General features: G+C 31.9%; 1 protein-coding gene across 3 annotated transcripts in view; it reads left to right on the top strand.

The window, feature by feature from the left end:
- syt10 (synaptotagmin X) overlaps positions 1-9,224 on the top strand; it is a 143,780-nt gene extending 134,556 nt beyond the window's left edge. For 2 of the 3 annotated variants that reach the window (XM_028816205.2, XM_051928556.1), the window contains exon 7: positions 6,973-9,222. In XM_028816205.2, the coding sequence (XP_028672038.1) occupies positions 6,973-7,044 (72 nt within the window). In that variant the 3' untranslated portion in view covers positions 7,045-9,222. Of the gene's footprint in view, positions 1-6,972 lie in introns of all 3 variants that reach the window. The other variant, XR_007935178.1, reaches the window with a different exon arrangement.
- The last annotated feature ends 601 nt before the right edge of the window (positions 9,225-9,825 follow it).

Here is a 9,825-nt window from a genome sequence, read left to right on the forward strand (position 1 = left end):
AAAATTTCTGGCCTGTCACATTAGATAATTACAACTGGTATCTTAAATTCCTTTGTTTATTAATCTATATTTACCAAAAAGCTTCCTGACTTTAGTTTCTGTCCACCAACCTTAGAGTCATCTACAAAAACAACCTGCTTTTTTACTTTTGACTTCACCTATTTCCCTCCAGTTGTACATGCAAAGAAGAATTATATTGTACACTGTATACATGACATGCTACTGCTGTTACTACTACTACTACTACTAATTGCTTTATATGTTTAAGTCAGTTCTCCACCTACCTGCACACTGTGCCTTGAATTCCAGTTTTGTCTAATATGGTGATATCTTAATAAGATACCTTTTCAAAGTGTGTGCAGTATACCACTATTATCAAATGTTTTACTTTATAACATGCATACCAGTGTTACATATTAATGATGTAGATCTACTTTGTTAATGTACTTGAGTATATTTTGAGAATATTTCTGCTTTACTTGAGTAATAATTTTTCTGTCTAACTTCACTGAATTGTCAAATGCTAATAGACACATTTAGTTTGATATATATAGACATATTAAACCAGAAAAAAATATGAAACTTCACAAATACAAAATCATATGTGCCGTATCCACTATGCAGTCATTCCAAGTACACCTCGCTGCAGTCTGTGCAATGGGGCGGGGATGGATGTTAGTGACATGCAGTGTAAATTCTGTTATTTTCACAGGTCATGCTGCTGTGTTCAGACACTGTACTTGTGTCAGTCTGCCAAATGAGGTCAAGCTATAACTACAGGTCTCATCGAGGTGCACTTGTGCATTCATATTCTGTAGTTCATTCACCTTGACATGTGTGTTCCTTATATGTCTTCTTATTTTTCTGGACATCCCAGGTCCAAAATAGATTGTGAACTAGTTCTAAAAGCCCAAGAAAAACAGAAGGTTATTCCTTTGAATGTGAAACTAGAAATGATAGTCTAGATAAAGAGCTTTATCAAATATTACTGTGTCTAGTGATGGGTGGATGAAGCCCCATGAAGTTTTTGAAGCTTCTTTCTGATTGTACCAGAAAACGTTTGAAGGTTCGGAGCTTCTAAAATAATGACATCTAGTGATTTGCAGACCAGCTGGAGACAGTGAAGAAAGCATGCATACAAACCTTTGTTGATTACATATTTTCATAACAACAAGTTCATTAAAAGCCTAATAATGCTACAGGTTTTCATTTTGATGTTATGATAATTATATTGACATTAAAAAGCTGCAAAAATGTTAGTTTGTGTGACAGTTTGTTGTTTGTTAATCTAAAGATATAATTAGTTGCCATGACAGCAACCACTATGGGTACATTATTAGCCACCAACCCTTACATGTAAGAGGATTTTTGTTTGGAGGCAATATAAACAATTGTATTTTCCCATCAGTATTTTTGGATTAATAGTACTATGGGGCTAAGGAGAATCAAAATTGGGTTTAGGAATTTGTTTATGGAACAGGTCAAGTAGAAGGGACAGTGTAAAATGAGGTTTAAGAAATGTGTGTACAGCAGGCAACAGTATTAATGATGTGTAATAAGATTCACTATAGACAAATAGTAGAGTATTTACCTTATTTTTGGAAAAAAATAAATGTTCCCACACTCTTGTTTTTTTCCATTTCAGGCCTCCATATTTAATTCAATATCACTTCTGTACAAAATATGGTTTTTTGAATCTCTGGTATGATTCCCCAGAGAAATCTTTTTCATTTAGGTAGATGTGAATATGTCAATCGCACTATGATGAGGACCAAAACATCTATACCAAGACCCTTTGCAAAGTATGGTCTCGGTACAGTACCAAGCAAACCCTGGAGCAATTCACATGAGGTATGAATATGATCTAACATGGAATCTAACAACAGTCTTAACAAATACTGTACAAGTGAAATTGTGGGTGCTGTTGTAGACATGCTAAGCATCTGCTGTCAGTAATTACAAATCTTAATTCCCAGCCTAATGGATCGAGGGTTAACATGGAGCATTAAAAACAATAAAAAGATGAAAAACATGTGCGCCTAGGTACAAATATAACACAATTTGCATAAACAAATTGCACAATTACCAGTCAGTTTGAGCAAGCCTAGCACCTGGTTCAGTCTCAGAGCCTCCCTTGCACACAGGTCTATCAAAATGCATACACAGGTGGCGAGAAACAAATATCAGTGCTCTGTCTGACTGATGATCACACCCCCAAATCTTACACTATGAAAGCGATAACACACAGGTGTGCATCCTCCCAATGTAATTGCTTTTTAAGTAAGATGCACACTATCTTTGACACATGTCGTAACTGTTAATCAAACATTCTGACAATTATAAATATTTATAAGAGTTAAGACAGTAGCCATGTGAGTTGAAATAAGCTAAATTGAGGAAAATTAATTCTAACAATACATTACCAATAGGCTTTTCATTGATTGTCATCACCCAGGGTTTAACATTTAAAAATATTGGATGTATTTCAAGCTCTTGCAATAAAGCTGCACAAATGAAATTCTCTGCTCCATCACCATCAATAAGTGTGGACACTTAAATGTCATTATGGATTGTTAGCACCATAAGCAGACTTTTTCAAAATGTTTTTTTCCCTAAACTTACTTTCCTTGTACCACCTGAATATTTCAGATTTTCCCAAAGTCAGACCCTTTGCCAGGTAAGTTGCTCTTGTGTCTAGTCTTAGTCTTATCTTTTTTTCTCAATGCCCCACTTTGCCCTTAAGTAAATTGACTTCTTTAGCTAGAGAGACTATGACATCTTAAATATTGCCAAAGAAAGTATGAAGTAATTTCAAACACTATTTCCCATAAATCTTTACTTCCCCCTTTTATTCCTTTATAGCCAAAAAACCCTGTCTTTCTCAGGGTCAGTCATGATTATCTGAGATTATGTACTGACTGAAAAGGTAGTCAACATTTTCAAAAGTGATGATAAGGAAAAAGGACATGGTCAAAAAACAGGCCAGGGTGAACACTGCGAGTCAGAAAGAAAGTCTACAAAGCCAAATCTTCCAAACCAATCCAAAAATCAAGGTTAAAAGTGCAGAGCTAATTTCCACTGCAAGGAGTCACAAAATAGGAAAAGCAAAATCTCTATATAAATCTCTGATAATACGGGAAAGCACACAGTGACATTTATATGGTCACACTGATGATGTCACCAGTCATGCATTCCTAGTGCATCAGGGCAAGGATTGCCACAGAAGTAATCATGCAACTATCCCAAAATAGCAGTAAAAAAAGCAGTAAATAATTATAAAAATTTCAGAGAAACCTCTGATCAAAAATAAGGCTCACCATTATATTATACATTATGTTATATTATATTATATAAGGGGCTAGCTGCATGGTATGAAGGGCACTATAACTGGAGAAGAAAAAGAGTCTTTGATTTTTTTTTTTTTTCAAAACACTTGAGCTGTTTTATTTGAAGTGGAAAAATCTGAAATCTGTCAACTGAAGGTGCAAAGAACATGAAAAGAATTAAAATATAAACTAATGGGTAGAATAAATTGTAACACTGAATCATTGAACATTCTGAAATCAATTTGTTTACACTGCATTATCAATCAGCAGTCAGTATGTGGTAAAGCACTCAATCTTGAGGTGATGACAATTAATGGGCAGTCCACCGTAAATTTTATGTGCTCACAAATACGTAATCACTGGCAGTTTAAACATTGTTTTGGATGAAGTTGATACACTTTATATTGATGTAATCTACTATAGCAAAGTAAGGTGACTCAGTCAAGCCAGAGAGTAGAAGAGATGTTTTGACCTGTACTCTGAAATCAACATGTTCATAACAGAAAAGGGAAACATCTGTTAAGGAAATGTCTGATTTTATATGGAATGAGAAGTTAGCTGATCTCACTTAACATATAAATTATTGAATGCCAGTTTACAGGGCAAGGGGAACCTCATTTATGATTTGTACAGTAGTGTGAAGGGGTTTGAAATATAGCAACAGTTTGATCATTTTTCCAGTCTGTGGTCAACTTCCACAGAGAATCCTAGTGTACCTTGACCTAGGTTTTCCAGCAAATGCAACTGTGCAAAAGATGGAATATTTTTTCAGCGATTTTAAGTATTTTCTTGAACATGAAAATTACTCCATTCATGCCCCACCTTCCCTTGGGCACAAATACACAGTGTTTTCTTGTTACATTTTATAAGAAACTTCCAAGTGACAGTATTTTAGCCTTGAAAACATTTGCATATGTTTTCATCACCGTGTAAATATAACATGCGTGAATATTCTGATGGATAAAGAATACCAGATCCAGAATTAGATCTGTGATGATCATCTTCATGCTTGTTTATACTTTACTCATATCAAATTAAGCATAGATATTGGCTCTTAAGTTGCTAAAAAGCAAGCACAGAAGTCCACCTAATGGTTTCTAGAGAATTTCACTCAGATGAGCAAGAGTAATAAAAACCTTTTAATGGCCTTTGCACTAAAAATGTTTGTTGACTTCTGAATTAGATAATTTCTAATGTAAAAAGGAAAATTCCTCAAGTAAAAAGGGAAAATGTTAAAATATAATTGAAAAATTAATTACTGTAGATAGTTTCAGACAAATAAACATGATCTAAAGCAATGAAAACCATTCTACAGCACAACATTTGTCTTAAATATGGCCAAGTCTGGGACATTTTAGTAGACATTGGTTAGAATAGCTGAGAATAAGAAAATATCCATACTTCCCAATCAATGAAATCTGACCTTGTAAGTGTGAAATGAAGGGGTTTACTGTTGAAGACTATTATGGTCTGTAAGTCATGATTAAGAAAGTCTCATACCACTGAGTACTGCTTGTTCTCTTGCTGTGTTCTAGTCAAACTAGCTAGATTTCTTATACTAACTAGTGTGATGAAAATAGTGTGATTTTCTGATAAGTATAATTGTTTAGAATAATCTTGAGCAGTTTACCCTTCCATCATGGAAAATTCTTTCTCTTTCCTGGCTGCCATTTTGAAAGATTGTTTCTGAGTGTTTGATGTTTCAGAAGGTAGTTAGACCAAATCTTTTATCTGCCATGTTCTGCTCTCTGCTCATTGGATACATTATGACTTTTTTGTTCAAATTTATTTTGTTGTTAAAATACTTGCCAGTTGAATTTTACTTTGCCATATCATCATGAACTGCAGTAGAAGTTATTGGCTAGCACAAAATTAAACACTAACAAATGGTCTATGAACATCTTTAGTGATGATGGACATAACAACATGAAACCAATGGGGGAATTTTAGCACATTTTTTGCAATAAACATTCAAGAAAATGCAAACTAATCTTTCAAGATTGAATTTTACTGGCTTCGATTTTTGTGCACTCTGCCTCTGTTAATATTGCCATAATGTATTTTCTTTAAATTAAAACAGGCACAAGTGACCTTGGTATGTACCAAAGGAATGTGTAACTCCCAATAAAGAAGCAATAAATGCACATAACACAAAATGCAAGGTTTGGTTTAAGAAATAAAGGATTAAGAAATAAAGGATAAATTTGTTCTTGCCTTGTGGCAGATATTACTGGGACAATCTTTTGCCTCTGTAATCCTTGTGTTAGATTAAACATATTGCAAAATGGATGGAAAGATATGAATGCATGTTGAACATACATGCAGAGGAATTACAATAACTTTCACAATGAGATTTTTAAAAGAAAGTCCCAACAAATGCACTCTGGCAGTCTGTAAAGAGTTCATTGGGCATGTCGCTTTTCATTTCCTAAGAAACTAATTCACAAATTCTACAGTCCTACTGTGTGTGGCTTGCATTGGCTACATGTTATTTTTATTATATGAACTCCCTTTTTGCAATTTGAATTTAATAGGTCTTTAGAACCTTTCTGTAGACTTTCTGTCTAATTTTTTAATTAATTAATTCTACTAAGTTTTTAATTTAAAATATAAGAAATTACATAGTGGGAAATTGATGATCAGTACTGGGTTTAAGGGCCTGGGAACTTAGTTTAAATTTGAAACCAATCAAAACTTCATGTGTGATTCCATTTAGAGTGGAAAATAATGACATTTCTTTCCTTTGTTTCTATTTCAGCAAAATAAATGAGCGAATATGTTCATTTTTCTACAGAAACTGGACTTTTGATCTGTTTAAAACTAGAAATATTGTTAGAGATAAGCTTAAAACTAGTTGACTTTAAGTGTTATCGTCAGCTGCCTTTAAGTATTGCTGTATATCCCAGGTTACTGGGAAATTTACTTCATACTACAGGAATCAATCACAGTCCATAAAACTAATATCGTGCACTTATTATTTTTGAACAGAGTGTTGTTGTCTTTAAAGATTCTTTTTCACTGCATATTTTCTTTCATAGCTGATGTGCTTTATGCTACCATAATTATGTTTTATTTATGTATTTACATTTTAAATAGTTATAAGATGACCTTTGAAGTTAAACAGGCAAATTAGAGTGGTTATGAGACTTAACATGCAAAGCTGAGTTAAACATACTGTATTCATCTGTTGCACAGTACACAGTACAAATAAGTAACTTTAAATCCTTAATTCCCAGACTAAATTGTGAATAGGGATCATTTTTGCTTTCTAGTTTTCGATTTTTTGACATTAATTTCTTCATATTGTTGCCTTGTTTTCATTATTGATGAAAGTATTAAAAAAAACATTTTGGCCCATCTCTGGCTTGAATCCAGACTGGGTCTTTGTCTGTGTGAAGTTTGGTTGAATTCAGAGTATGTCAAAGTAGAAGTTGAATTAATATGTCAAATTTTCTTTAGACGGTTTTTAAAGTACTGGTTGGTGCATCGATAAGAAACACATGGTGAAACAGTAACTGTCTCAATAAAATGTACTGGCTAGTTTGATATTTTATTAAAATAGCTTGTATTATGTCTTTGTGCCACAAGTAGGCATGTCCTGTAGATAAGTTTATTGATTTATTTTTATCTGTTTCCTTTCTTACAGTGGCCAGGCCGAGCGACAAGTTTTGATAGTCAAGGATCCTGTCCATCACCAAAACCACCAATGACACCATAGCAAGAAATTGTATATGTTAAATAATTATTTATTATTCCTAAGTAATATGAAAGTCAAAGTATAGTAGTTATCTGGTTTTAAATCCTTTACACACAAATTCACGAAAATGGTAGGATTCAGTTATTACATTTTCTGTTTTGAGGATCGGAAAAAATCATCTTACATATCTGGCGTAATATAGTAATATTTTTTCTGTTTCATTTGTTTTAATTTTGTTTCAAAAATGTTGTGTTTATTTTATTTAAAAGGCTGTATACCCTTTTTCATTATCTGTGCCCTGATTTAGTGATTTAGTGAAACATTTGAAACCTTAAAATCACTTTACTGTGGTTTAGTATTGCAATTTTAACTGTGAATGAAGTTAATTTTATTGCTATAATACAAGAATAACCTTTTATGATTTCCTAAAATAATTGTTTACAGAATACCTCTTTCTGCAGAAAAAAGTGCATTTACTGACATTTTATTATAGTGGTGGAGCATTACAGTGTACTAACAGTCATACGTGTTAAAATTGAAACATTTTCAAAATATTCATTAATACTGTCTAGAATTTGAAATGATAGGGTTACTATTTTTCTGGCATGTGTAATTGTTTTATTTGGCAAATTTGTAAGAAAGATTCACAATTTATAATTAAGTAAATCAACTGCTGCCATTCCAGATCCTACAAAATTTTATTATCTGTGGGAACAGCTGCAAAATTAACATTATTACATGTTTTGAGATGCCAATGTGGAGCAAAAGTATGTGTGCAATAAAATGCAAGTACACAACATACTAAATGTTTTTATTTTTTGTATAACTGTAGAAAAACTTTTTTGTCTTTAATTTATTTTTCATTAAATTCTCTCCAAAACTTAAAGTATAAAAGTAAAAAAAAATATTATATATAAGTATTATATATATAAAGTAATCAAATTATTTGTTTTTTAAGTTTTTCCCTATTCTTAGACAAAATAAATATAACATTTTGCTTTTCTGAAGTAATTATACCATAATAAATGTAGAATGCTATGACAAGCTTATCCAAAGACAGAGGTGCTTTAATGTTTATGGAGACAAAGAAGCCTTTGCTAACTTTACTAAAAGACAACAAATATTTATGTCATAATATCATGTAGTACATAATAATGAATATCTGCTAAATTCTAAATATTGCTCATTGTTTTATCACATACTTTATCTCTGTGGTTAAAGCTTTTCTCCTTAAAGAAAATTAAAAGATTTCTTTTTTTTCCTGATAACCTCTACAGCAGGGTCAAACATGGACATTTATTTAGTAAATGTCCAAAAGGGCTTCAATACGTGACCTAAACCTGGGTCCATATGCATATCCAGAAATGTTCTGCATATTCAAAAAATAAATAACAATTTATTATTTCAGAATGTGTTTCATAGCTTTGATTTTTTTTCATTAAGATGGATTGTTGCAAATCTAGATCAATAACGTTATATTAATATCAGAATTATTATTCTTTTTCAAGAGTTAACATTATGTAAGTGAAGGAGAAAAAACATTTCCAACTAACAAAACTTAACCTTTCATGTAACTTAAACTCTAGACATGAGAAAGTGCCCCACTCAGTCAAAAGTTGAAGGAGCAGCTGCAGGAGGATTGATTCAGATCCAGTTTCTTATTAACTTAGTGTTTTTGAAGTTTTGTTTTTTTATTTCAATTAACAATATCATTTAATTAAAAGATGTATACATGAATGTTATTTAAATGTAAATAATGTGTGTGGGTGTAACAACTATAAAACATGACTTCTATGTAATGTGTAGACTGTGTACAATTTATTTCCATTACATTATTTTTGTGTTAAAAGAAACCATAATGAGAATTTCAAAATTGTGTAGCATATCTTTTTATTTATTTGTATTTTTGTACAAAATATGCAGCCTTTGTGAGATATACAGATCAATAATTATATACTGTATATATATTTGTGTGTGTGCCATAGTTTTCATAAGACACATTCCATTTCATAGCATTTTTAAGAGTTTCTTTCTGTAAATTGTAAACTTTTGTTACATCTGATATATTCTGTAATGATGAAAAATGCTTAAAATGTTATTAAGTGTACAGTTTGTGATAACTTTTGTAATAATTCATAGGTAACATTTGAATTATTTTACTGTACCCGTTTCTTATGTATTTTGATGAAAACTAATTAAAGAAAGAAGAAAAATTTAATTTGTTTTCATTTTAGTTTATTAACTATCATTCGAGTTTATATGTCAAAATCCTGAAATAAATGCAGATTCCATTGGAAAGGGTTTTTTTTTAATTGATATTTTCAAGCCCGTGTGCTATATAATAAAATCTGACAGTAATACATCATGGCTGCCAAATGTTAAAAAAAAGCAATTTAATACAGACTTTATATCTTTCATTTACCTTACAAAGATTTGTACTAACAATTTCAGATTCTGTCAAACTATACAATTCAGAATGGCCAGTTATGTTATTCCTTATGAAATTATACACAATACAAGGGCTTTGCCTATCAGTCACTGGGATCACATCATGAAACAATTTCGTTGTTTTCATATAAATTGTCAGAAAAGAGCAAGTCAACAATATTACTGGTCAAGCATTTTGCTGCGGGCAGAACTCAGTCCACCCTGACACATTGATTCTTGGAACTGCAAGTTCTTAAACCAGCTCATAACCAGACCACTGAGGTCACCAATCCACTTTTTTCTGCTGATTTATATGAGAATGACTGCATTGTATTACAATGTAATTTTTTCAAGCGTTGCTTATTAAAAGAGGGC

This window comes from Erpetoichthys calabaricus, chromosome 1 (genome assembly GCF_900747795.2).
Source record: "Erpetoichthys calabaricus chromosome 1, fErpCal1.3, whole genome shotgun sequence".
Classification (NCBI taxonomy): domain Eukaryota; kingdom Metazoa; phylum Chordata; class Cladistia; order Polypteriformes; family Polypteridae; genus Erpetoichthys; species Erpetoichthys calabaricus.